This window comes from Chrysemys picta, chromosome 24 (genome assembly GCF_011386835.1).
Source record: "Chrysemys picta bellii isolate R12L10 chromosome 24, ASM1138683v2, whole genome shotgun sequence".
Taxonomy (NCBI): Eukaryota; Metazoa; Chordata; order Testudines; family Emydidae; genus Chrysemys; species Chrysemys picta.
In genome coordinates, this window is record NC_088814.1 from 5,500,730 (window position 1) to 5,528,053 (window position 27,324).

The 27,324-nt window shown below is 57.8% G+C and overlaps 2 protein-coding genes across 3 annotated transcripts; one reads left to right on the forward strand and one right to left on the reverse strand.

Annotated features, from left to right (window-relative positions):
* Positions 1-451: 451 nt before the first annotated feature.
* On the reverse strand, positions 452-7,598 carry PRR15L (proline rich 15 like). 2 transcript variants are annotated; one of them, XM_065577604.1, is made up of 2 exons: positions 7,353-7,598; positions 452-2,627 (listed from the first exon to the last, which is right to left on the reverse strand). In XM_065577604.1, exon 2 carries the CDS (start codon positions 2,595-2,597, stop codon positions 2,286-2,288), a length of 312 nt encoding a protein of 103 aa, XP_065433676.1. In that variant the 5' UTR covers positions 2,598-2,627; positions 7,353-7,598; the 3' UTR covers positions 452-2,285. The 2 variants fall into 2 exon arrangements, with proteins under 2 accessions (XP_065433676.1, XP_042700463.1); XM_042844529.2 differs by having other exon boundaries at positions 7,162-7,584.
* A 7,858-nt stretch (positions 7,599-15,456) lies between these two features.
* On the forward strand, positions 15,457-27,181 carry CDK5RAP3 (CDK5 regulatory subunit associated protein 3). Its single transcript, XM_005301880.4, has 14 exons — positions 15,457-15,592; positions 17,203-17,248; positions 17,994-18,125; positions 18,634-18,734; positions 19,360-19,408; positions 19,970-20,148; positions 21,451-21,587; positions 22,465-22,609; positions 23,415-23,543; positions 23,937-24,021; positions 24,789-24,877; positions 25,771-25,976; positions 26,204-26,375; positions 26,882-27,181. Exons 1-14 carry the CDS (start codon positions 15,587-15,589, stop codon positions 26,945-26,947), a joined length of 1,542 nt encoding a protein of 513 aa, XP_005301937.2. The 5' UTR covers positions 15,457-15,586; the 3' UTR covers positions 26,948-27,181.
* The last annotated feature ends 143 nt before the right edge of the window (positions 27,182-27,324 follow it).

The following is a 27,324-nucleotide window of genomic DNA, read 5'->3' on the forward strand; positions in this document are numbered from 1 at the left end:
TAGGTGCCTATTATCCCCCACCCCGTCCCGATTTTTCACACTTGCTGTCTGGTCAAACCTACCCTGAAGACTCATCACCTACAGCTAGGTGCAGGGAGACACCACCTCCCTTAATTTAGGGGGAGGGATAGCTCGGTGGTTTGAGCATTGGCCTGTTAATCCCAGGGTTGTGAGTTCAATCCTTGAGGGGACTACTTAGGGATCTGGGGCAAAATCAGTACTTGGTCCTGCTAGCGAAGGCAGCAGGCTGGACTCACTGACTCTTCAGGGTCCCTTCCAGTTCTACAAGATAGGCTACCTCCATTAATTTATTTAATTTTTTAATAGATACAGTATCACCTGCCCCCTTGTCCAGTGGTAGAGGGTGAGGGTCCCTCATCTTGCCAAGCAGAACAGTTTTCAATCTAATCCAAGCCTGGGGGTGTTTTCACAGATCAACCACTGAGCTCCCTTTGTTTTCAGGTTTGTTTATTAACAAAGAACATCTACAAACACTTACAAAAGATGCGTCTTCAAAAAACAAAATCAGTGTCAGGCTCCGGCTATGAACCCTAACTATGAGCTACAAGCGTGTTTTGTCTCTTAAGGGTGCAAGGTGTTCCCCCCCCCCCCCCCCCCATAAGCCACCGCAACTGGCCTACACTTTGCGTACGGTGGCCAAACCTCACTCTCACCAGCATGGGGAACGGGTCACCTTTTAACTGCCCACCCCATGAATTAGTGACTCTGAACATGAAGAAAGCACCAGCCAGGAAGATCAAGGCCTCTAAAGTAGCAGCAGCAAAACGGCCCTTGGAAATTAAAAGGGTCAGCAAACTTTTCCTTTTGTAACCCGGAGGGGGGGAATTCTGCATCATTGCAACAGGCTCTTCGGCCAGAAACAACGTGAATTCAGCAGCTGCTCCTGTGCACAAAGTTCAGCAAAACATGCGCGTTTTATGAGTGCAAAATGGCTTGATGAGTGAGTTATTAGAATCTCTGCTGCTAAAGTCCACCTGGGCTGCCAGGTATGTGTGGCTGGTAGCCACTCAGAGGCAGATGAATGCAGTTAACCAATAACCTTGAATTGAAGTTACTGGGAACATTAGCGTGTCCTTCAGCATTTTTCACCCGTGCAGAAGGAAACTTAAAAGGGAGATTATGGTCAGAAAGCTGACTCAAAAGATGGCCCCTTACTGCTCATAGCAGGAAACCGAGGCATAGTCCAGGCTTTCTCATTCCCGGTGCTCCCGTGCTAATCACTAGACTGTCTGGCTTCTCCTCTGGCAGACTCCAGCTGGTTTCTACATCAGCCAGTGCCCAGCAGTGAGAGAAAGTGGTCAAAGAAAATAAGCTCTCAGGGCCGTAACCCCGTTCCAAAGCCCCAGACCCCCCACCCGATTGGCAGCAGTTTTTCCTATCAGTGGAATCTTTCGTTCTCTTACCCCAGTGCCCACCCCCGGCTGGAAGATCAGATCTACTCAAGTGTTGTTCTTTAGTAGCCGGAGGCCAAGAGAGGCTATTGCTACAGCTAAGGGTGGTTCTCCTTTAGCTCAACTGGTTGAGTGCTGCTATCCAGGACATGAAGATCACGGGTCCGATTCCTAATTCTGCCTTGAGTGGTGTAGTTCAGCTGGTGACTGCCTGTGGCCAAGTATTTCTCTTTCCCAGGCCAGGGACTAATCTCTGTGGTATTAAAAGGTGCAACTCTGTCTCCCAGCCAATCTTCTGTTTACCTTTCCTGTGTTGGTGGGTGCGGACAGAGCGGAGGCTAGTTGCTGGGAAATCCCCCAGGGCCGAGCCAGATGAAGTTCCTAGCCCTTCTCAGCCATCTTCTAGGTGCAGTGGTAGAACAACAGGGTGGATGAGAATAAACCGGCTCCTCCCATCCCATGGCCCCCTGCATCGACCGCTGGCTCTAGCCGCGGGCCCTTGGGCACCGCTGAGGGTGTTTGCAAGAGGCCTCTGAGCTGCTCTGGGTTTGACTCCTCCCCACCTCCAAGGCTTCAGAGCAAGACCTGGACACCTCCAGCTCGTGACAGTCCCCCAGTGGCATTTATTTTAAATATGATGATTTGTATTAAATAAAAAGTATCGAGTCCTTTCTCCTTCGCGAGTGCACGTCAGGACCGAAAGTCTTTGAAATCTACAGCGGGGTGGCCCCTGCCCCCTCGTTACTTCATTTGCGGAGAGAACAGAATTGACATCTAGGCTGGCTCTGAGTCGTGACGGGTCCATGCGCGAGGGCCTCAGGGCGTTGGTCCCACCCTGCAGCGCTTTCCCCCCAATGCCTGCTTTCCCCTGCCTCACTTCTCCTCCCGCTCGCCATCGGCGAAGAGGTTGGGGTTTTCAGCCAGCGTGGCTCGCACTTTCTTCTTCTCCTTGAAGCGCCCGGAGTTGGAGACCTTGACGTGTTTGCCTTTTGTGTTCTTATCCACGATCTTCTCCAGCCGGGCGTTGAATTCACTCTCGGCGCCACCGTTGCTCCCTGCCTCTGTCCGTGTGGCCTCCTGGTGGTTCTCGTTGGCATAGATGTCTGGGCTCTCGTACAGGACCTTGGGGGTGGATTTCTTCTTCCGCAGGAAGGTGAGCTTCCACCAGCTGTTGGTCTCTGCCATGGTGGTTTCTGGTGGCAGAGGAACGTGTCTCTAGAGAGAAGGCAGATAGGTTAGCAGACCCTTTTCCTAGGGTTTGCTGTTTGCCTGGCCAATCGGATCAATTTTATACCATGCCCTCCCTTGGAACGGAGATGAGAACCCTGGATCTTCAACTCCAAAACCACAACTGTGCTAAGGGAGAGCTCCTTCAGATGGCAGAGTAAGGACAGGTCCCTTTTCTACCCTGTGGGCTGATCATTAGAGGGCAGCATTGCTTGCCCACACAAGCCAATACATTCCATTGTCCATCCCCATTCTGCGCCATCTGATTTGTCTCCACTTTTCCCGTCCCCTTTCATGGGCGTGGGTCAGCGTGACCATCCCCCTGCTGATTGGGATTCCCTTCAGAGCCCATTGCCCCCCAGGGAGAGGGCCATTCCGTTCTCCCCCCCGCCCCAAGGACCAACGCTGCCAACAAGAGAGGAGGAGCAGGCATCCCCCGTGCGGTTGTTTCTGAAGAAGCTGCTGCAGTGATTGCTGTGGGGGGAAACTCACGGCTCAAAACTCAGTCAAGTCTCAGCAAGGCCTCTGATGAGACCCAGGTCAAAGGAGCGGTGGCCCCCGCAGCTATCGCTTTGTGGTGCTGTGTTTGCAGCCTCGACTCACTGCAACGTGACGACGCAGCCTGGCGCAGCGAGCCTTCGGCGCCCGCAGCGGCCGCTATTCATTTGCAAGATGCTAGGGCGCTAGCTTTGGAGGCGGGAGGCCTGGGGAGGGTTCCTACTCCCGGCTGAGCCGCTGATCTACGGTGGGACGTTGGGCCATGTCACTACCCCTGTCTGTGCCTCTTGTTCCTCTCTGGTGCTTGTCTGGTCTACTTAAATATCCGAACAGGGACTCTCTTGTGATGTGTTTGCACAGTGCCTGGCACAATGGAGCCCTGATCTTGCCTGGGGCCTACAACCACTATTGCGTCAAAGAGCCGACTCCAACCCATTTATCTTTGCCCACATCAGTCTATGTTCTCCTTGCTACTTTTCTCCCCCTCTCTCCCCATGGTAATTCTTTGCTACTCCCCGTCTTAATCTGACAGAAAAGGCTGTGGGGCCACGGCCCAGCTCTTATCCTGCCTTACCCTGCCTAAGCGTGCTCCCAATAATCAGAAAATCCAGTTGACTCATTCTTCTGAACTGGAACGAGGAGTCCGGTGGCACCTTAAAGACGAACAGATTTATTTGGGCATCCGCTTTCGTGGGTAAAAAACCCACTTCTGCAGAGCTGGACTCCTCGTTGGTTTTGTGGATACCGACACGGCTACCCCTCTGATACTTGGCTCTATTGAACGGGGCCATCTCTGGGGCCCGTAGGCATTTGGGCCGTATGCAAGACCTAACCCTGAAGCCCCGAGGTAAAACTCACTCTGTGCCTTTGGAAATTTGGCCAGAGTAAAGCTGAACCGTTTCCTGTTCATCCCCATTTTACAGATGGGGAAACTGAGTCACAGCCAAGTGACTTGCCCCAAGGGTAGCGCCAGAGATAGAATCCAGCGCTCCTGACGCCGCAGTCAGGTCCAGTCAGCGCTCCTGCTCTAAGTTTCAAGTCCTTGGTTTCCACCCTGCCTCTTTCCTGGACGGCAACAGCCTCCGGCATGATCCCATCTGGGTGTTTGCTGAGGGCGTATCTCACCCTTTGATCGCTCCCTCCAGCTGTTTGTACAGAAACATTCAATCACTCTATAACCAGCGTGGCAGCTGGGAGGGGGAAGGAGGTGGGGGGGGAGGTCAGTCCCTCATGGGGTGTCCCGTACACAGGTGCATCAGCACTGCCTGACCTAGAGCGACAGCCGAGCTCTTGAAGACACTCAGCAATATACTGGAGTGAGTTGGAAAAACCTCACATGGGCACAGCTGGGCGGCCTCCCCTGGGTCGGTCTGTCCATTTGTGCAGCCAGGGGAGGTTAAGAAAAACTGGCCCGCTCCGTAGAGTCTCCCTGATCAGTCCGTAGCAGGCTGACTGCCAAGGAAGGGGTACGGCACTGGGGTCATTAGCTGTGGAAAAGGCCTGTTTGATCAGTGAGTCCGTTCGCCACTGCCCTGCAGAACAGCCCCCGCCAGTAGAGCAGCTTGGTTTTAGGGGCTGTGGGTCAGAGTCACCCCACTGGAGAGCCACAGCCATTCGGTTGGCGTTGGCACAGCTCACCTGGATTTGTCTTTATGTAAACTATAGAAACTTGGGCCTAGTCCCCAAAGGGTTCATCCTAGTGTTGGAAGCAGTGTGAATGACGGACAGGGTGTTTTGCCCTTCAGGCGCCTGGCTCTGCGGGGGCCCCTCTCCGATTCTGGAGTGAACTTCGGACAGCCGGTGGGGCTACGTCACCGTTTGGGAGCAGAGGGCCGGGAGAAGGGCAGGGTGGGAGGGTGGGAGGGCGCGGAGGATAAATGTCAGACTCGGGTCCCTTGCATCAGGATGAGGTCGGAACCCCGGGATAGGTTCAAGGACGCTCCCCCACTGTAGCACGGTCCCTTTCCCAGCACAGAGCCCGATCGCTCCTTTGCAGCTTGCACCCGTTCACACCCTCCGCTCCAAGCCGGAGAGCAAGGGAGGGTGCTCTGTTGCCATCTTGCTCTAGGCGAGATGCTGCCTCGAGAACATCCCGTACAGAACTGCTGTGCCCCCCCTCAGCCCGGTGCTGAGCCCTTACCACCCACAGTGCCGTTTGATTGTCTGTCTGAGCACCCGTCTGGCACCTGTCTGCACAGACACTCCTGTGCGGACATACATGCACCTGCTGAGAATCCAGTGCATGCATCCGTCGCCTGGCTGTACATCCACCTGCAAACAGACTCGCGCATTCACAGAGATCCCTGGGTACGTGCAAACAGCGGCCGGCACAGTCCCAGAAGGACACGTACACACACACACACACGCCTGCACGCACAAGCAGCATAAACGTGCAAGGAAAATTCCCATGTAAGAAATGAGCCCGGTCGCCAAAGCCCAGTCAACGTCACCCTGGCCCTGAAATCCAGTGGGTCTCTCTGGGGAAATGGAACCCATGGTCACGTGCAGGGACCTCCTGTACTGAGGGAGGGGAGAGGGCACGGTGAGGTTGCCAGAGGATGTGGCCAGCCTGGTTGGCTAGGAATTCTCTGGGCTTCCCGGCTCAGCTGTCCTCTTGCCCCCTGAGCACAGCCTGCCTGAGACAGGCCCAAGCCCCCACGGGTGCTGTTAGCCTGCGGGGGTGCATTTCCCCTCGCCAGCCCTGTGACCGAGGGGTGGAGTTCCTGCAAGCTGGGAGGTCGGTGTTACATCAGCTGGTGGTGGTGGGGGGGATTTCAGCACAGGCAGGCTTCTGGGGTGGGGGGTGGCGAGGGCACATCCCATGAGAAGTAGCAGTAACCTTGGGCCAAGTCCATCAAATATTTCATCAAGTTAAACATTTATAGCTCGGGCAGAATAGCAGAGCCCAGGCAGGGGTATGTGGGGGGGGGGGGTCAGTCCCTCATGCCTGGTGGGGAAGGTTGCCAGTGTCTGAGATCTCTGCCCTCTGGATCCCCCCGATTACCCCTCCCCCCGTATTCACTCTCTCTGTGCCCTGAGTGGCCCGTTTGCTCTGCAGATGGCATGAGAGACTCTTCTCCATACAGCGCTTCCTGGGGCCCTGTGAAATGAGACCCCTCTCCTGCTGTTACCTACCCGCTAAGCAACCCTCCTAAATTCCCACTGGCCACCCCAAAACCCACACAGCCCTGCCCCACGCAGGTGATTCCCATGGAGGGAGCTGCCGCGGGGCGTCCAGTCGCTTTCATATGTCAGTGACCCACTGGGGGTGGGGGAGCCCCTTGCCATCTGTAGCCGGTGTTTGCATGTGATGGGGGCAGCCCCGGCGAAGACGGGGGGGCTGGTATAACCCTTCAGGAGCTGCAAATGGCCAGTATTTCTACACCCACCTCCCACCGCCCCTTAGCATTCGTTTGGCTGCCAAGGGTTAAGCTAAAAGCCCATTTTGCACGGAACAAACGCTGTATCCCCCCTCCATTGGCGCTGCCGCCATTCGTTCTGTCCCGGAGAGACCCCAGAGATGCTTCAGCAGGTCTAGTCAGGGATGAATTGGGCTAGTGGGTTGGGAGGCACCAGCTGTCTGTTCCACCTGGGAAGGCTGAAGCTTGACCAAAAAAGCGTCCCGTGAAAGGTGCTGGGTTGATGGCCCTTGATAGCCACCGATCCGGGCTAGCCAGGGGAAAGGCAAGGTAGCCATCCCCCCAAAACGCCCCCTCGGCATGTGCCTACATCTCTATGGCTAAGAGGAGTTGAGTCTCCCTGGCCCATTGACTCCTGGACCTTTCTGCTGAGATGGCACCATGAGATCCAAACGAATGCCCCTTATACACCCCCCCACCCCCATTCCCATGGATCCCCAATCCCACAGGAGCAGCTTTCGGTCACTGCCAGCCCGGGCTTGGGGTAACGGGCCCCACTTGAGGGGAAAGGCTCCAACTCCCATTCCCGACCCCCCAAGCCGCCCAGATCGCCCCTGGATCACGGTCAAACCTGGCCGGTTACAAAGAGCTGCCCAGCTACCCACCTCCTGAAGCCGGCTTCAGACCCGATCCTGTCAGGGGCTGAGCGCCCCTCAACTTCCCCAGAGCTGACGGCGCTCGGCACCAGGTTGGCCTGTCCTCGGCAGTACTGATCAATGAAACATTCATGGGTCTGGGCTCAGGTTTCCCTCTCCTGCCCCCCCCCCCATCCCCGAAAACACCCAGGCCAACACACCTGCTTCGATTCAGTCCCTTGCTGGGTGCGTTCTGCTCCCCCCGGGAGCACTCAGTGGCAGGAGAGACGGGACCGAGGGCCGGGATAGCTCCGGGGCGCTATTGCCAACTGAGGGGCCGGCAGGCTGAGCTGTGCCAGGAGAGGGTGGGGGCAGCGGCTGTCACATCTCAGGTGCATGCGGAGGCAGGTGCAGGGGTGCTGCTGTTCTACCTGTTGCTCCCTTTCGCTCTGTGTCAAGGTTAACCTGAGATCCAGCCACTCCTGCCTAAGTAAACAGTAGCAGAGGTTGGGCTAGGGGAGCTCTGAATATTCATGACAGGGGAAACCCGATCTGGACGGCTGGTGCCACTGGCGTCCTACAGGCAGCTCAGGTTGCGCTCACCTGGGGCATGGGGAAAGGAAGGGGCAGGGGCTTCTCCAGAGTAGGGCTCCCACGGGGAGGGTCTCGAGGTGGCCTGACGCCCTGGTGCTTGGGCAGCCAAGGGTTAAAGCGGCTGGTGCCATTTGCCTAGCAGGATATTGTATTTTCGCTATTCTTTCCTTCTGAAGGATTAGTCGAAACTAGACTCTGGCTAAACTGGTTGCCAGACCGGTTCCTCTTTCTGCGCCTCTTGGCCTCGGTCCTTCCTCCATCTTTGCTTTCCTCTGCAGCCTGCCCCCGGCTCGGCACCCGCCCGCACCAGCCCCATCGCGCTCCTGTTTCCCCCCTTGCTCTGCTGCCATGGGTCCGTCTCCGCGGGGACAACATCAGAGTAATGGAACCCTAAAAATCCTACTGTCACGGCCCCAGAGGCAGCAGGGCCCCGTTGCAATGTGCTGCGTTATGGGTTAGGACTAGGCTAACACGGGACGCTCCTGCAAGCAGAAATTGTATCTATCTGAAGGGCCGCGTGTGCTGCCCTCAGCCGCCCCATACGTCCCTGGTCGGCAGTGGGGTTGCCTGGCTATAGCTGAGGGCAGAACGTGCTCTTTAAACTCTCCCCTTCGCCCAAAGCTCGGCTTCTGCTTTTTGTACAAACGATCCTGCCGGGCAGCTCCAGGGAAGGCGTGAAAGTGGATCCAAAGCTGCCATGAATATCACCGCTTCCTCCCCCACAGGTGGATTGAACCAGCGCTCAGATCAGCTCTGGCGGGCCTGAGGCCTGGCTAGTTTACTTCCCAGAGAAGCAGCCCCGCCTGGCAGGATTTCAGACCACAGAGCCGAGCTCTCGTTCGTTCTGAGCCGCTTGGCACTAGCTATAATTTTAACAATACTAATGCTTAGCAATATCCAGCCGTAGATCTCAAAGCACTCCCCAAAGGTGGGCCAAGATCCCGTAGCCCCATTTTACAGATGGGAAAACCGAGGCACAGAGAGGGAAGCCATTCGCCCAAGCCCACACAATGAGTCGGTGGCGGAACCAGGAAGGAATCCCAGACCTGACTCCCAAGGCAGTGACATAGGAACTGCTGCTGGAGCTCTGATCAGTGGTCTCTCCAAGCTGATCTCTGCTGGCCAGTGCTCTGACGGTGCAGCCCCGGCTGTGCTCCGCTATCCCAGGGAGAGAAGCGTCTTCCTGACCCCCGTCTGGCAATCACCTGTAATTGAAGGGCAGTGGCTCTACTTATTTTTATCCTAGCTGGTTTCCCTGCAGACATGATCCTTATCCGTCTGAACGTCCGATGCTCTTTTGAAGCACGCTCCACCGTTTGACTCATTAACATCCCAGCCTATCTACCCAGACATCTATCCTGCGGCAGCCGGTTCAGTAGGTTAACTGTGTGTTGCATAAAATAGCGTTTCTGTTGGGCCATTTTATAGGTCAGCCATTCTATTTGCTCACTCTACAGCTCCTGGAGGCTACAGCTCAGGTTATGATGCATACGAGAGGCAGGGCAGGGCAGTGGTTAGAGCGGCAAAGGGGGAGTCAGGACTCCGGGGTTCTCTGCCCCTGACTTGCTGAGGTGACTTGGCCAGTCATTTCACCTCTGTGGACTAAATCTGAGACCTGCGTGTAAATCCAAGGAAAATGGCCTTTCCCGTAGCGCTTGGCACAACCTTCAGCCCCTGATACTCTAGCTAGAAGGAGTTTGTGCCTAGCTATGCATGCATTGAGAAGGCCCGGGGACGATAGTGCTTCGCCTGTCTCTAGTGCTACCCATATGAGGAGCTTAAAGCCATGAATGAATTAGGCCTCGCTATTCCCCAGGAGACAGGGACTTACCATTCTCCCTATTTTGCAGAAAGGGAAACTGAGGCATAGAGAGGGGACCTGGACTGCCTGAGATCACACAGCCAATCAGTGGCAGAACCGTGACGGGAATCCAGCAGGCCTGAGTGCCCGCTCTAGCTACTAGATGGCGCTGTTTCCCAAGTTATGCACAGGATGAAAGGCCAAGCTCCCCTAGGGTTATACTGATCCTCTGATGACCTTTGAAGGCTTCTCTGGGTGCTGCCTTCTAACCCTTCCCCGATGGGGCAGGGGTGCGCAAATGGACAGAGTCCTACCACTGGGTCTCTGGAACAAATGGGACTGGAAACAGAGCAAGCCAGGAAACGTTCACATCCAGGGAATACACAAAGGAACCAAGATGGTGGAGCCTAAGACATTAGGCACTCCGATCAGGGTAGGGGCGGGTGTGGCCTTCGGGTTGCTCAACCAGACCACACTCCTCTTCGGCGTGGCTGAAGTCACGGAGGGTGGGTTTGCCGGGACCCCCTGGTTTCTGTTCCAGGTAAATCTTTGCTGGGATCTTTTGTGTTTCCAGGAAGCAAGTGGAATTTACCCGGAGGCAATAGATGCTGCTCCTGATGCCTGGGGGCGCAGAGGAGGGTGATACTGAGCGGGGGTGTGGGGCAGGAGGGGCTGAACAAACAACGCAAACAGGAAGAAAGAGCAGAGTGTGTTCGGGAAGCTACAGAAAGCCCATTGACTCCATGCCAGTGGCTGGACTGCCTGGGAAAACCCAGCTCCGGGCTGTGGTTTACTTTCGCCCCGAGGGGAACTTTTCACGGCTCTGTTGCCAGCTTCGAGGCGGCTCCGAGCTCCTTGCCAAGCTCCATGACTTGGGGGTGGATGCAGGCAACCCTATGTGCCTCTTGTGCGTTCCCCATCCCCCTCCGGAGCTGGGGCTGGAAGCCGGACTTTGCTTGACAGAGGCGTTGGTGAGACGGTGGAACCTACGGTCATCCCTGTCCCCAGGTGGTGCCAATGTGGCTCTGGCCGTGGGCATCTTGCGGGGAACTTTGGAGGGGGTGGGAGTCCATCGGATCTCCCCACTCTCTATGGGGGTCTCTTCTCCAGTGGGAGACACCGCAGTCAGAGTCTGTGGGGTCTCCCCCACGAGTGGGAGTCTTCAGGGTGTCCTCTACCACCTCTTGGAGGACTGCCCGGTTTCAACCCCATCTCCAGGGAGCAGGCTCCAGTGGAAAATGCCTGTGTCCCGCGGGGCCCTTCAGAGGAGCCTCTGTCCCTAGCTGCCCTTCCCGAAAGCCCTCTCAGTGCTGCCGGTATCCAGCTGTCCCAGCACTGTCACGCCTCTCTCTCTGTCAGGTGAAAGACCTCAGCCACCTGGGGGCTGAACACATGGTGCTGGGCAGATCGAAGGAGGGGGCTGCCTGGCGCCATTCATCACCGAGACAGATCCAATCGCAGCGGGGCAATCAACGTCACTTCGGCATGATGCGTGGCAGTGACCAAGGGGTCAGCCCCAGCCCCAGGCGACAAAGAGACTCGGTGGAAACAACTGCTTGATGGATGCAAGCGTTATCTAGGAGCCAGGGGTTATTTGTGTGTGTGTGCGTAGGTGAGGGAGGGTACGCCTGGGTGTACCTGGCATGCATAGCTCAGAGTGTGGGGGTGCTCTCCTTGTGTCCATGTGCAGGCCTAGCCCAGCGCGCAGGGCGATTTGTTTGCCTGTTCAGTCTCCCACGTGCAATCTCCCGCAGCTGCCTTGTTTGACGGCTGAACCCTCATTATTGCTAAAATCCAATTCAATAGAGCCACTCAGCAAGCAGCGGCGTGGGCTGGAGCCGCGGCTGTGCTAGCCGGTCTAGAGCTGCTGTCAGGAAACCCGCGGGGATGACAGATGGCACGTTCCTCCCGAGCCATTGGCCAAAAGCACAAAGCCTCTGTCATTCAGACACCACAGTGCTACCCCGGCTGACATTTTGGGGAGCCTTTCCATGGTTCCGATTCCAGCTCTGGGGGTTCTGGGCCCTCGGCCCCGTGTTTTTCTGTATTAAAGTCACTGGCTTAGTAAACTCTGGAATGGTTCTTCCGCTTCTTTCCCAGCTGGAGTGGTTGCCTCTGGTTTCCCGAGATCCTGTTTTCATGCAAATGAATGAATATTAATTCAATACTAAATAATGACTATTCACAATTCCCTTCCCTCTGAGGATCTTATCGCGCTTCACAACCGTTAGTGAATTCTGCCTGGGATCTGGCCACGCTCGGAGGAAGACATTAGGCACTCTAGGTCGGTGCCGAAGGGTTGCGGTTTCCTTAGTCAGGTGACTACATCAGAAGTGCAACTTTCATTTTAAAAAGGAAGTAGGTCTCAACCTCTCCTGGCTGCAAGGGAAAGCTTGAAAATGGGAAGCAAACGGCGTCTGCCTGAGTCTGCAGAGAGCCTGGTGCAGCAGCTCTGAGAGCTGTGAACTGCCCCATTCATCTGTAAGGGGTGATAATGTCAAGATCTGTTGTTCTGGGGGAAACCTGCCCACCCCACCCCGCTCCACGAGGAATTTGCGTGTGGCAAGCGTAGAAGAGTTCAGTGGGCCCAGCCGTGGACGGTGGTTATCATAGGCTGGTGGAGGCTGTGCCTCCCCAAACAGCCAGGTGTGGTCCCGCCCATGCTCCATCCCCAAGCCACCCCCCCTTTGCTTCCTGCTCGGTGCAGCTCCACTAGTTTCTGTGGCCCTGGCTTGGGTCTCACCTGCCCTCCCAGTCCCAGTGCTCTGGGGCTGGGGGACGTGGATTCACTCTGGGGCTGGGGGCACTTGCCTGGGGCGGGGGCCAGCAGTTGCGCTGGGAGGACCTCTGGGCTCTGACTGGGGGGGGGGGCAGTGTGGAAGGGACGGAGCTGGGGGCTAGCCTCCCCCAGCCGGCGGCTCACATGCTGCCCCTGTGCCCAGCACACCTATTCTTGATTCACGCCATTGCCTCCTTGCTGAGACTGCCAACATAAGGGCCAATCAGTGTCACGTGTAATAGGTGCAGAGGGACCTCTGGGCAGAGGCCCATCAAACTCATTTCACATAGATCAGATAACTTTAAATCACCAACATAAAGGTGAAAGGCTCTTTATCCTGTCACCAATCCCAGAGCTAGTCAGTTGCTCCCAGTTCCAGGGTTAGAACTTCACTGGCAGATCCAAACCCTCTGAACCTTCACCCCACATCCTGCCTTGTTCCCTACATGCTTCGTACAGAGACAACGTACAGAGACACCTTTTCCCTCCACCTGCCACCATGAAGGTCGTTACTCAGTGGCCAGTAGAAGGCTCTGACTGGGGGGGGGGGGCAGTGTGGAAGGGACGGAGCTGGGGGCTAGCCTCCCCCAGCCGGCGGCTCACATGCTGCCCCTGTGCCCAGCACACCTATTCTTGATTCACGCCATTGCCTCCTTGCTGAGACTGCCAACATAAGGGCCAATCAGTGTCACGTGTAATAGGTGCAGAGGGACCTCTGGGCAGAGGCCCATCAAACTCATTTCACATAGATCAGATAACTTTAAATCACCAACATAAAGGTGAAAGGCTCTTTATCCTGTCACCAATCCCAGAGCTAGTCAGTTGCTCCCAGTTCCAGGGTTAGAACTTCACTGGCAGATCCAAACCCTCTGAACCTTCACCCCACATCCTGCCTTGTTCCCTACATGCTTCGTACAGAGACATCGTACAGAGACACCTTTTCCCTCCACCTGCCACCATGAAGGTCGTTACTCAGTGGCCAGTAGAAGCTCTTCAAGAAAACCAGCATCTATATAAATCCAGTCCCTAGTGACCTCGCTCCACACTGGGCACAAAACATGGCTTCACATTGTGTTCACGTTGGCCACAAACTCATGCCCAGCAGTTTCAATACTCAGGATTCCTCCCAGAAAGCAGCCTGGGGTGTCTGGGATTTAAGGTGGCTTTAAAGGCAGCCTTACAAAATAAAATACACACAAGGAAACAATCTTTCCCCATGTTAACTCAGTGTATTTATTTGCATGTATGGGACTGGAAGGAGGAAAAAGGTCAAAAGCAATATTTTTCAGGCCCTGCAACAGGACAAGCAGCTGGCAACCTGCCCTGTGCCAACAATTATATCATGTGTGCCAAGGTTACACAATGTGACCAACTCTTGGGGGAGGCTAGCGGAAGCAAAACAAAATCGAGGCGGTGTCTGGCTCCCTGTTTATTGAGGACACCCACAAAAGTGCCGGTCAGAAGACAGGGGTGGGGGTTCTGCAGGAAAATTTGATTTTGTGATCAGTGGGACTACAGATCTACCCTAATCATGAGATCAAATGGAAAAAGTCCATGAAAGTTCCTAAGATGTTACCATCGCCTATCGTAACAATTGTTGATGGAAAGTAGGTCAAGCTGCTGTTCAATAATGAGTGTAATGAACAGAGGCAAGAGGACCAGACAGACTACATTAGTGCAAACAAAAAAAGGCCATATTGATATGATTCAAGGACTATGTTGAAATCATGCTTGGCGAAGCTAGAAGTGGAACCAGAAATTAATGAACCAAAATGGATGTGTCAGATATTGGACCTAATTGGTGGACAAAATAAGGGGTGGGCTAGTCCACCCGTCACTCCCTTTTTTGGTCCTTAAAGAAAAAGACTTGGGCGTGGGGGAGACAGAAGAACAGATGGAGGCTACTGGAGCAAGTTTCACCAGCATGGTTGCTGCCCACACTGTTTCCTGGGCCCCTGCGTCTTCATCCCCCTAATCTTAAGAGATGTACTGACCAGACCAGGTCAGAGAGAGGGACCTAGATAACATCACACCTCTACCTGCTCCAGCTAAATCCAAAATGCTACCTGGGATGGAATGGGATCGGACTGTAACAACAACAGCAGCTCCAGTCCATGTTAAGGTCTTCTCTTTTCCGCAAAAGGACAGTAATTACCGTCTTTGAGTGGGTGGGTGAGGTAATATCTTTTATTGGACCAATGTCTGATGGTAAGACAGATTTCCGAGCTCTTCTTCAGGAAGCTTGTCTCTCTCACCAACAGAAGTTGGTCCAATAAAAGATATTCCCTCGCCCACCTCGTCGCGCTAATAGCGTGGGACTGACCCTGTGTATGTCTTTGACACTGTCAGACAAGGGGGCTATTCCTTCTAAAGCCTCTCTGCAGCTCCAGGGACGTGCTAGAACGAAAGCCTTACTCGGTCCTTTATGTGGCAGACGCTTTCGCTGTTTTCCCGTCTTTTCCGCCTCTTTAATGAAAGGCTAAGAGGGTTTTCAGGGCTGTCTTTGCCCTGGTACTAGGCAGGTTCAGGTCTCTACCCTGGACCTTGTTAACGCTGTTGGACAGTGAGTGGGTGATGCCTAGGGAGGTTGTGCAATCTCCATCTCTGGAGATATTTAAGAGTAGGTTAGATAAATGTCTATCAGGGATGGTCTAGACAGTATTTGGTCCTGCCATGCGGGCAGGGGACTGGACTCGATGACCTCTCGAGGTCCCTTCCAGTCCTAGAATCTATGAATCTATGTTAACACCTTTGGCCCATGTGTTCCAGCTAACTTAACACAGCAGCCCCCAACCTATTGCTGGGGGGCGCCCTGCCCCGCCCCCGCTGCAGGGAGCTGAGGTCCCAGGGTGCCAGGGCCAGCTGGGGGCTGGGTTCAAGCACACACAGCACATGGGGGTGGGGTCACCTAACCCTGACTGCGCGTGCGTAGTAGAGCACATTTTCCCCCTCCCGTTTGGGCCTGCGATTACAGCTCGCTGGGGCCACCTGCCGGGCAGTTGTCGCCACTATCCCCCTCTCAGCCACCTTCTAATTGGTCAATGTGCCGCCCTCGCTCCAGCCAATCGGAACGCCGGCACGTGGCACTTTGCTTCTTTTTCATTGGGCGCGGTAACCCCGTGCGTGCGTACGCCCTGATTGGCTGCGCCGTCCTGGGGTGCTGCCCGGTGATTGGCTGGGTTGGGGGGCGGAGGGGGCGGAGTTTCCAAATTTCGACTGGGACAGGTACGAGCGGAGGCGAGCGGCTGCGCGGGAGGCCGGAGAGAGCTGGGCGGAGGGGCATGCAGGTGGGAGCCGGCCCCGCCCCCGGAGAGTGCTACCCCCCCCGGCCGGAGCAGCCCCCCTCCCTGTCCAGGGTGACACCCCCCCCCAGAGAGTCCTCCCCCTCGCCAGAGCAGCCCCCCCCGGCTGGAGCAGCCCCCCTCCCTGTCCAGGGTGACACCCCCCCCCAGAGAGTCCTCCCCCTCGCCAGAGCAGCCCCCCCCGGCTGGAGCAGCCCCCCTCCCTGTCCAGGGTGACACTACCCCCGGAGAGTGTCCTCCCTCCCCCACCAGAGCACACCCCCCCGAGTGTCCTCCCTCCCCCACCAGGGCAGCGCCCCCCCCCCCCGCGCCAGAGCAGCCTTCCCCCGAGAGCAACCCTCTCCCCGAGAGTGTCCTCTCCTCCTACCAGAGCAGCTCCCCCAGAGAGTGTTGTCCTCCCCCCACCAGGGTGCCCCCCCCCAAAGAGTGTCCTTTCTCCCCCCACCAGGGCAGCCCCCCACCCTGGAGATTGTCCTCACCCCACTAGGCACTAGCACCGCACCCCCCCGGAGAGGGTCCTCCCTGCCCCCCCGAGGAGTCCCCCCCACTCAGGGGGTGCTGGTTGTCTTGGATTTGCACCATATACGTTTCTTTGAGGCCTGAGTTCTCAAACTGGGGGTTGTGAACAGGTGTCAGGGAGCTGCTCCCCTTCCCATGATAAATTGGAGGGGAGTCTCAGCGGCTTCCACTGTGGAACAGATTGATGGAGGAGTGAAGGCCCCCACGGTGGGAAAGGTTGAGAACCGCTGCTCTGATCTGTATGCCTAGGTGCTCACATGGCCCTCATCCCCCTTGTATCTGAGGCCCAGATCCCCCGGGATATTTCAGCACCTAAGGGAGTTAGATGCCTAGATACCTAGGAGGCACTTAGGCCCAAGTCCTTCAAAGAAACAATTGGGAAATAACCTCTCTGGTTTCCTCCTGGAAGAGTCAAACCTAAACACACTAAATTCTGTTAATCAAGCAGGTTACACTGACTGTGTGCACGGGTGTAGAGCTGTTGTAGGAGAGCTAAATCTTTGCATTTAGTTCTAAGCCCCGTGAGACCCCTAGTCCTTCAGATCTCTTGTGGCGGGGAGTTCCCCAGTCTAGGCCCGACCACTGTCTGAGTTCCATCTCCTGCACTCGCTGTATTAGTCGACTGTTTTCAGAGTTCCGGTGGAAATCTCTTCACTTATCCTCCCGCTGACTTTTGGTCTCCAAACAAAAACAGTTGCGAACGCTCGGTGCGGTCGTGACAATGCTTTTGTCATACCCTGGCTGAGCATAACCTCACCCATTGTCCCCGGATGTCCTCTGTCTGTCCAGGAAAGTAGAGCATCCAAGTTTGGATCAGCACCACAAGAGACTAGACCTTTGCCTTCTGTTAGGACATGGAACCCAAGGGCTGGGGAGCATCGTTTGCTAGGAGCTGGGGTAGCAGGGAAGTGTCAGAGATGGGCTTGGGAGATGGCAGATGCTAGGGGTGTGGGTGGGAAGGTGTGGCGGATGGGGAGGATTACAGGCCACGCACTGGCTTTGTTACCTGTATTATCAGGCTTTGTTCATCCCGCAGATTCTCCCTATTTATGGCAATGTCTGTCTCTCTTCACCAGGACTATCAGAATTTGCCGATTGACATCCAGACAAGCAAGCTGCTAGGTAGGATATTAGCTCCTGTCCCCACCTTCCAGCTGGAGAGGGAGGATGTTGTGGGAGGGGGCACATGCTGGAGGGGGTGGGGGTTAGGTGGGCCAGAGAATGGGCCGTCAGCGTACGCACGAGTTTCCTTCCACCGTGAAGCTCGTGTCCTTCCGATTTCAGCAGGACTCGGGAATGAGAAGAGTTTGTCGTCATTTCTCCCGTTGGGATGAAACCCCGGAGGAAGTGGAGCAGAGTTGCCCCTGTCAGCACAGGCCTCGTATAGATTAGTGGGGTCAGTGTATGGGTGGGGCGCTGGCTTGCGATTGGAGTCCTCCCTTGATCCCCCGAACGGGCTGGGTGCGGATCCCCTAGCACACTGACACGCCTCCTCCCTGCTCGGAGAAGTAAGAGAGAAGTTAGTTCATTCTTCATCTCTCTCTGCTGAGACAGCCAGCAAGGAGTGTGTGTGTGGGGGGGAAGCTTGTGGTGCAGCCCCCCCGGAGACCCTCCAGCTCAGAGGGGCTACTGGACAGCCGCCAGAGGGTAACGATGGCGTCTCGTCACTACCCATTTTGACCGCGTTTACGGCAGCTGCGTAGAGGTGAGGGACTCCCATCCCTGAGCCAATGATTGAATCTATGAATCTATGAATCTATGAATTGGAAGCCCCCGCAGCAGTGCCCTCCCTCTGCCGTCTCCCGGCTGCCCCTCGCTCCTGCTGGTGGATACCGCGGTGTTTAACCTCCGTGTGTCCCTGCTGCAGATTGGCTGGTGGACAGGAGACACTGCAACCTGAAATGGCAGAGCCACGTGCTGACTATCCGCGAGAAGATCAACGCGGCCATTCAGGACATGCCAGAGAGCGAGGAGATCAAGCAGCTGCTCTCAGGATCCTGTGAGTGGGGCTGGGGAGAGGAGGAGGATCTCCCTGATGCAGGCTTGGGTGCCAGCGTCTGAAGTGGGGGTGGCGGGTCCCATTAATGCAGGGGATTTGCCAGGAAGGCCGTTCACGTGCGTGGGGCCTGGTCAGTCGCTTGGCATCCTGTGGCCCCACTGGCAGTTCGCTGCTGCGATCGAGGGTCGTGAGCGTGTCCATCCCAGGGCTGAGGGGCTTGTGTGTCCCCGTCCTTGCCCCCCAGTCATCTCTCGCAAGCACTAGGCCCATTGCAGATGCCAGAGGAATCCAGCCCCAAGGACTTTGGGTATTTCAAACATTCCTGTTCAGAAAGGAGACAGAAGCCCAGTGACACGTGCCCCCTTGCCCTGTTGCTGCGCCAGTGTACGGTGCGAAGGGCTGGAGCTTTGAACGGCAAACCTGGGAACCTCGCCCTTCCCCCCCCCTCAGCCCCGGGTGACTGGGTATCGCATCCCGTCTGCCGTCCCAGCTCTCTGTCTCATTCCAGATATTCACTATTTTCACTGCCTGAGGATTGTGGACATTCTTAAAGGGACCGAGGCCTCCACTAAAAACATCTTTGGTCGCTACTCTTCCCAGCGGATGAAGGTGAGCAGCCCGTGGAGGCAGGCCCGGGCGGTCGGACTTGTCCAAGAATTTGCCAAGTTGGTTCCACTTTCAAGCAAGTCAGGCTGGGCTGGGCTGTTAGCGGGATGAATGGAGGCAGCGTCTCTAGGGTGCCGGTTCGAATCCAGCCTGAGTCTACAGCAATTAGAAGCTGTTGCTCTCTGGGGCCTGTACGGTGGCCCCTGTGTGAAACGAGTGATAATAATAATCCCTATCTCTTATCTAGTGCTTTCCATCGGTATCATCAGCTCCATTGTACAGCTGGGGAAACCGAGGCACAGAACGGGGAAGTGATTTGCCCCAGGTCACTCAGCAGGCCTGTGGCAGAGCCAGGAATAGAACCCAGGTCTCTGAAGTCTCAGTCTGGTGCTGTGTCCGCTAAGCCAGCTGGATGGGTGGATGCCATCAGTTCAGTGCCCCATGTTAGAGGGGCCCCGGTGACTGCACCATTCCCAAGCACCGAACTCCCACTTCGCCGCCAAGTGTGGCCGCGTGCCCTGCCCCTGCTTGTTCTTTGGCTGTCACGCTGCACGGGCCGACGCTTTGTGCTTCTCTGGCTTCATTGGGCATCTTCTCAGCCTCTCCCTTTTTCTGCTCTCCGTTCCAGGACTGGCAGGAGATCCTGTCCCTGTATGAAAAGGAAAACACCTACCTAGGTAAGACAGCCTCACCTCACCGCATTGGGACGTGTAGGCGTTCGGCCACGGGCAGCCGCCTGCTTTCTTCCTACCAGAGCTCGGGTGTGACTTGCTGGGGACGGCGTCTGCGTGGCATGAGCTCACCTGTACTCCCAGCTCGCACACGCTGAGCCAGGTCCCTGCGTCCTGTCCCAGCCCCACTTCCCTTAGCCTTTTGCAGCCTGTATAAACGAGTCATTCACCCAGAGCCGAGGGGGGGCACAGAAGCCATTCTGCACCGGCGGCACTGACCGTCTCAGCCGTGTCAGAACTAAGACACGGCAGCATGTGTGTGTGTGTGGGAGACCTGGCAGTGGTGGTGTGAGCACTGTGCCCGTTCTGGCATAGAAGCTTTTGCTCTCCTGGCCCATTGCTCAGTACTGGAATTACACGTTCTTAAAGTGAGTGGTGGGGCTGGGGCGAATGGGTCAGCGCTCGGAGAGGGTATCCTCCTGCGCTTGGCCTGGCTTTCCGGGTAGGGAAAGGTCCATGCCCCAAATGTCTCCTCTCCTGTCTGTCCCTTCACCCCCTCCCTCGCAGTGGAACTCGCCAGCCTTCTCGTGCGCAACGTCAGCTACGAGATCCCGTCCCTGAAGAAACAGATCAGCAAGTGCCAGCAGCTGCAGCAGGAGTACAGCCGCAAGGAGGAGGAGTGCCAGCTGGGGGCCGCCGAGATGCGGGAGCGCTTCTACAGCTCCTGCAAGCAGTACGGCATCACCGTGAGTCCCTCGCTGGGCCTGGGAGGGCCCGGGCCTGCTCAGAGAATCAGAGAATCTCAGGGCTGGAAGGGACCTCAGGAGGTCATCTAGTCCAACCCCCTGCTCAAAGCAGGACCAATCCCCAACTAAATCATCCCAGCCAGGGCTTTGTCAAGCCTGACCTTAAACACCGCTAAGGATGGCGATTCCACCACCTCCCTGGGGAACCCATTCCAGTGCTTCACCACCCTCCTAGTGAAAAAGTGTTTCCTAATATCCAACCGAAACTTCCCCCACTGCAACTTGAGACCATTGCTCCTTGTTCTGTCATCTGCCACCACTGAGAACAGTCTAGATCCATCCTCTTTGGAACCCCCTTTCAGGTAGTTGAAAGCAGCTATCAAATCCCCCCTCATTCCTCTCTTCTGCAGACTAAACAATCCCAGTTCCCTCAGCCTCTGCTCATAAGTCATGTGCTCCAGCCCCCGCCGTGTGCTCCCCTGTGCCCAGGACGGGCTGGGTCTGCTCAGAGAGCATGGACGCTGCCTTAGCCTCACACAGCACCCGCCGCGTGCCCGCCTGTGCCCGGGAGGGGCTGGGCCTCTCCTTTCCAAGAGGGTCCTAGCTCCTGCCACCTCTCCCCATCGCTTGGCTCGCTGGGCCTTCAGTGCCCTCTGCTGTGACCCACCCCCGCGGTATTGGGACGCTCTCAGCACTGCACAGCCATTCCTACCAGTGCCCTGAACAGCCCTGCCCCCCGGCTCTACCTCACCTGCCCGTCACCAATGGCTCGGCCCAGGAACCTCCCCGTTTCCAAACCTCGGGGCCTCGCCAGGACCCTGGGCCTGCCTTCCCCACATCCCTGGGAGGCTGTCTGAGCAGACGAGGGCCGGCTGTGGCTAGGAGGACACCTGCATTGGAAAGTGCCTCTCTTTCCCCCAAGTCCTGAGCTGGCTTCTTGCCCCCAGGCTGCTAGTGCTGGTTTGTGCCCGTGGAACTGCCCGTGCTGCCCTGCAGATCCACTGGGCTCCGGTTCCCCTACCTCTCGTCCACTCGCTCCTGCCTGTTCTGCGCTCCAGCAGCTGAGGCTGTCCCCCGGCAACCCCACCCCAGCTCCCTCTGGCTCCATTGGTGGTCTCTTGCCCTTAAGCCAGCTTGCATTCCAGCATTCGCTAGGGCTCCTTCCTCCACCCATTGCTCTTTGCTGGGATCAGATGCTCCATCCCCCCAGCCTGGCAGCCCAAGCGAGCCCCGTGGGGAGGCTGATGGCCTGAGTACCCGGGTCCCTGCTCTAATGCGCCCCTGCTCGATCTCGCTGTGCAGGGCGATAACGTGCGCCGGGAGCTGCTGGCCTTGGTGAAGGACCTGCCGGCGCTGCTGATGGAGATCGGGGCCGGGGCCCGGGTGCTCTCGGAAGCCATCGATTCGTACCAGGCCTGTGTGCAGTTCGTGTGTGAGAGGTAACCAGACACCTGCCTGGGGAACGCCCCGCAGAGACTGGTCCCTCTCTCCCCCAATTCGAGCAGGAGTTGATCCTCCGCTTCGGTACTCGAATCCGGGACAGCATGGAGGTGTTAACGGTGCTGGGCTGGGTAGCTCCAGATCCGGGCATGGTAGGGGGCAGGCAGGCCAAATGTGCAGAGCCCCTGAGAGGGAAGAGGATTCTGGGGCTTCCTTCTGCTCCAGGGTGTCTTTTTCCTCCCTCCCCCGTCCTGCGGATAAGCGGTTTCTGGAGATCTAACCCCTGCCCTGGTTTCACACCCACCTTTGCTGCTCAGTTTCCCAGCTGAGATCTGCCTGTGGAATTAGCTGATTGTGGAAGCCCTGGGCTTTTCCTGGCTGTTTGGGCACATCTTTAAATACCCCCGGCAGTGCCGGGCTCAGTCCCTGACGTTCTCAGCAGGAGCGCGCTGCCTGGTTTGCTGCCTCCTCGGCGACTCTCCGAGTTCCCCCCATCCCTCCTGGGCTGGGAGAGTCCGAGACCGTAATAAGCCTGGTTTAAATCCAGATAAGGAGAAAGGTGGCTGTAAAGTGCCATCCCTGGGCTCTATGTTCCCACTCTCTGAGCCGCCCACGTCCAGCCGGTGCCATTGCTGGGAGAAGGGGTCGTTATCTCCGTGCCGGAGAGTTGAGCTGGGTCCTTGATGCTGCTCCTGGCAGCCGCCGTCAGGGAGATTCCCCGGTCACAGCTGATGCAGACTCCACAGCCTGCTCCCCCGTACCCCCATGGCACTGTGTGCTTTGGTGCAGCTGGCAGGAGCAGAGCCGGGGGGGAGGCAGAAGGGCTCCCAGTGCCCGGCTGCCCTGACGCTGCCCTGGCCCTGTCGTGTGTTCCAGTGCCACGGAGCAGGTGGTGCCCATGTTGCGACACGTGCAGGAGCGCGGGAACTCGACCGTCTACGAATGGAGGAGGGGGGTGGAGCCCACCATGGTGGAGCGCCCACGGGCGGAGGAGGTGCCCGAGCAGCAGGACGAGGAGGCGGTAGGTGCCGGCCGGGCTGCCATCGAATGGAAGAGAATATGGCCCAAGGGGGTCGCTAAGCAGATGGGCCCGAGTCTAAATGCCCCGTGGGCCTTGCATGGGACAGAGGCAGTGGGGCAGGCACAATGAATTGACCCAAACTCAACCCAGTCTTTCCTGATTGGCTTATTCTCATTGGCTGGTGGGGCTGGGAGCATCACGTCTGAAACAGCCGGATTCCGAGGTTCAGTTCCCAGCAAGGCCGACTCAACCCTGCATCTTCCCCAGGAGAGAAGTTGAGTCCCAGGAGTTCACTGGCAGGCAGAGACCTGAGAAAACCAGGTCCCCTCTGCTCTGCGTGGGGCTCTCAGGTCCTGGGGTTTGCTCCTGGGTCCTTGGCCAGAATGTTCCCTCCCCTCCGTGCTATAGACTGCGCTGGGCGCTGGTTCTGCCCCAGAGGTGGCTGCATTTCTTTGCTAGGAGAAGGAATCCCTAACGCTTGGGGTCCTTCAGTGCAGTGTAAACATACAGGATCACCCTCCTCCCTGCGCTTTCCAGCGCCGCCTGGTCATGCCGAGGTACCACGAGAACCGGCCGCTCCTCCGGGACTTCTGGCGTGATTTGCGGCCTCCCGTAGAGCACCTGAATCGAGCTTCTGAGGGTCACCCCTGGCTTGTGCGAAGGGGAGAGGAGAGAGGAGAGGTGTCTCCATGGGCCATGGAGCTGCCAGCTAGAGAGAGCACAAGGGTTGACAGCTCCAGGCTCTCCCAGCCTGGTGCCGGTTAGAGCTCCTCTCTCGGGGGGCGTCTTGCTCTTCTCATTGCAGATCGACTGGGGGGACTTAGGGGTGGAGTCCACACCTGCCCCCGTGGGGGTTGATTACAGCATCTCCGGGGAAGACGGAGCCCAGGCCGAGGAGGTGGACTGGGGGATCTCACTGGAACCTGACCCACAGGTGGGTGTGTGCTGTACCCCTCTTCCCCCTGCCGGGCATCCGCCGGCCAGGCAGCTACTCACCCTGTGGGGTCACAGCCATGCTGCGCAATACAGGCTGGATCCGGTCTGGCTGGGACCCTGGGGGAAGGCGTAGACTGTGGAGGCAATGTGGCCTAGTGGCTAGAGCACTGGACCTGGGTTCCATTCCCCACGCTGCCACTGGCCCTGCTGAGTGAGTTCCCACCCCATGCCTCAGTTTCCCCATCTGTAAAACAGGAATGGGCCTATGTAAAGTGCTAGCTCTTGGCTGCTTCTCTCTCAAGGCGAGGGCTGCTCAGGGCTCCCACCCTGGGGGCGGCGCTGTGGGGCAGAGCGCCTGTTCTTACAGGAGGCTGCCTTTGACTCACTGCAGGGAGCCGGCACTGACGGGATAGACTGGGGAGATGGGAGTGGCGGTGACCCGGTGCAGATCACAGTGCTGGAGGCTGGCATCCAGGGTAAGGTCCTTCTCCTCTGCCTCTCCGCAGCCCGGGGCGGCTGGCAGTGTCGGGCAGTTGAGCACAGTGGGTGGCTGGTATGGAGACAGGGCGGGAAATGTCCTTGGGAACCGTGCAGCCGGGATCGTAACCTCTGCCACCCTCCAGTGCCTGTCTGTGGCCTTCTCCTTCCCAGTCTCTAACCTGAGCCGATAGTGGCCTCAGAGACGCTGTCACACTGGGGTGCGGGCTGACTCCCTGGCGGAGCTGGGGGGGGATGTGGCTGGCAAGGCTTGGTGGGGGGAATTTTGCTCGGAAGGGACAGGGCGGTGGGAGCTGAGGTTCCCAAATGAGTTGAGCCAGCAGAGCTCTTCCTGGGGTGGGGGAAGGGAAGAGCACGGCCAGCTGTGCACACCTGGCACCTGAGTGGAGTTAGCACCTGAATGAACATCAGGCAGCCACTAGAGGGCGCCGGGGGATGGCACTTCCTACCTCAGGCAGGGGGTTCGCATTGGCTTTGAATGCAGAGGGATGCCAGGTCTGGAAGGAGGCCGGCTGCTCCCCTGGGGACTTTGCCAGGGCGGCTGGGCCCAGCGCTCCGCGCACCAGGCCGGTCTTGCTGGGCGTCTGCCCCAGGAAAGCATGTGGAGCTCTATGGTGAGGGTCAGTGACTCGAGGCGATCTGGTGCCCGGCGGGGAGCCCGCTCAGACCCTCCGCGGCTGCTCAGTGAGGTCTCCCCCTGCTCCTCTTCCCAGCACCCCCTACCCTGTGTGCTTCTCCTGTTCAGTCCCAGATGGAGTCGCCCGAGGGCCTGATGCTTTGACCCTCCTGGAGAGCCCGGAGACCCGGAACCAGTTCATCGACGAGCTGATGGAGGTATCCCGGGACAGGGCTTAGCACACACTAAGGAATTAAGGGGGAATGGGGTATGTTGCTTATCCCCCTTATACACCTGGGGAAACTGAGTCACGGCACAGCCTAAGACATGCTGCCTCAGTGCGAAGCCTGGAATAGAACCCAGGAGTCCTGCGTTCCAGACCTCCTTGTTCTGACGATTGGACCCCCAGAGCTGGGAACAGAGCCCAGCAATCCAAACTCCTGATCATTTGGCCCCCCCGCCTCCACCCGCTCTAACTGCTAGCCCCCGATTCACAAACGTAGCGAGAGGCTATTCCGGCTGGCTGGGTACTTGAGTGAACATCTGGAGCTTTGAAGGGCACGTTCATACCCCTGATCCGGACTGGAATCTAGGCAGCCGGCACCGTGGTGCTCTCTGGCACCTCGTGGACTTCATGCCAGTGCAGCTGAAGCAGGAGGGCTGCCAGCCTGTGCGTCCCCCAAGGGGGGTAGGGCACTACCCCCTTCCCTTTGAGCACGGGCACTGCCGCACATGGGCTCCCCTTGGTGAGGACGGCCTGCAGCCGCCCAGCACAGCTCAAAAGCCTGACGTTGGGGTTCCGGGGGTTCATGACAGTAGTGGAGCTGACACCCCAAAGCCTGGTCCCTGGCTGGGCGCCAGAGAAACCCAGCAGGCAGCGAAGGGCCCCTCTTTCCTGGGAGCTCTGCGTGGCACCTGCGTGCAAAGGATTTCTGCCTCTCTAGGGAGCGCTGAGCTGGCTCGCGGGAGGGAAGGGGCCCTTTCACTCCCGCCTGGGCTGCAGGAGCGCCGTGTTCTCCAAGGGGCAGAAGGGGTTTTAAAGGGCCATGCTCCACGTACGGTGGGGTGTCCACGCCTGCTCCCCACCCTGTGCCTCCCCTTCCCTCCCCAGCTGGAGACCTTCCTGTCCCAGCGCATCGTGGAAATGAGCGAAGAGGCCGACGTGGTGTCAGTGAGCCAGTTCCAGCTGGCCCCGCCCATCCTGCAGGGCCAGACCACGCACAAGGTGGGCGCCATGGTGTCGGCTGTCCGGGAGCTGATTGGCCGGCTGACCAACCTGCGAATGCAGCACCTGTTCCTGATCCTGGCCTCCCCAAGGTGCGTGGGGGGGCCCCCTCCTCTCTCCCAGCCTGCTGTGTAGGGGGGGGACCCCCTTCCTTCCTGTGGGCGTGGGGAGGTTTGTCCTCGAGGGAGGAGACCCTAGGATCGGGGTGACAGAGTGAATTGACGGAGCTAGCTCTGGGCCTTTGCAGAGCCAGCCCCTGGGGGCGGGGGGACGGTGGTCTTGGTGGGTGTTGATGGCGCACCTGGGTCTCGTGGGGCAGGTACGTGGACCGGGTGAGCGAGCTCCTGCGTCAGAAGCTGAAGCAGGCGGAGCTGCTGGTGCTGAAGAAGGAGCTCACGGCGCAGAAGAGGCAGGAGGCGCTGGAGGAGCAGGGGGCCCTCGAGCCCAAACTCGACCTGCTGGTACAGAAAACCAAGGAGCTGCAGAAACTAGTAAGAAATGGGGAAGGGCCCACGGTGCCCCTGGTCAGATCTCACCCCTGTGATGCAGGGCCCCGAGTCAGATCTCACCCCCACAGCATCCCCCTCCCTGTGATGCGGGGCCCCCCGAATCAGAGGCTGCCCGCATGGTGCCCCCCTTTCTTTCCCATGTAGCCGCAGGCCCCTGATTTTGATTTCATGCACGAAAGCCCCCAGCCTGCGTAACTCAGGCTTCGTTGTCTTGAGCATTTCCGCCCCCTCCGTGGAGTCCCTGCTCCCCCTGTCATAGAATCATAGACTCTCAGGGTTGGAAGGGACCACAGGAGGTATCTAGTCCAACCCCCTGCTCAAAGCTGGCCCAATCCCCAGACAGATTTTTACCCCCCTTCCCTAAATGGCCCCCTCAAGGATTGAACTCACAACCACTGAGCTATCCCTCCCCCCCAAGTCATCCTTGGGGGGCTGCCCTCTCCCCCAGTAACCTCACCCCGGGCCTGAGCCTGTGCCCTGTCTTTCAGATTGAAACGGACATTTCCAAACGGTACAGCGGGCGCCCTGTGAATCTGATGGGCACCTCCCTGTGACCCCTCCACGGCGACGCAGCCCCCTACGGAGCCGGGGTCCCCCAGAGGGGCAGGACAGAGGAGGCTTCCCCGGGGCTCTGCTAACCAGGACTTGCTCACGTTGTAAGGAGCAGATGTGTACGGGGGGGCAGGTTGCCAACTGCGGCTGTTGCCCTTTCCAGGGGCTCCAGGCAGCCGGGAGGGAATTGCTCAATAAAGCGGGGGGGAGCTGCTCCATCCCCACCCTGCTCCTCATGTGAATTCACGCCCCGATTCCTCTGGCCCGGCCTGCAGTGTCTCTCACTGGGACGCTGGCCCTTCCCCTCCCCTCCCCTCCCGTGTGTCTGACCAGAACACTGATTCCTTCCCCTGCCTCACAGGGACCCTGATCCCTGCCC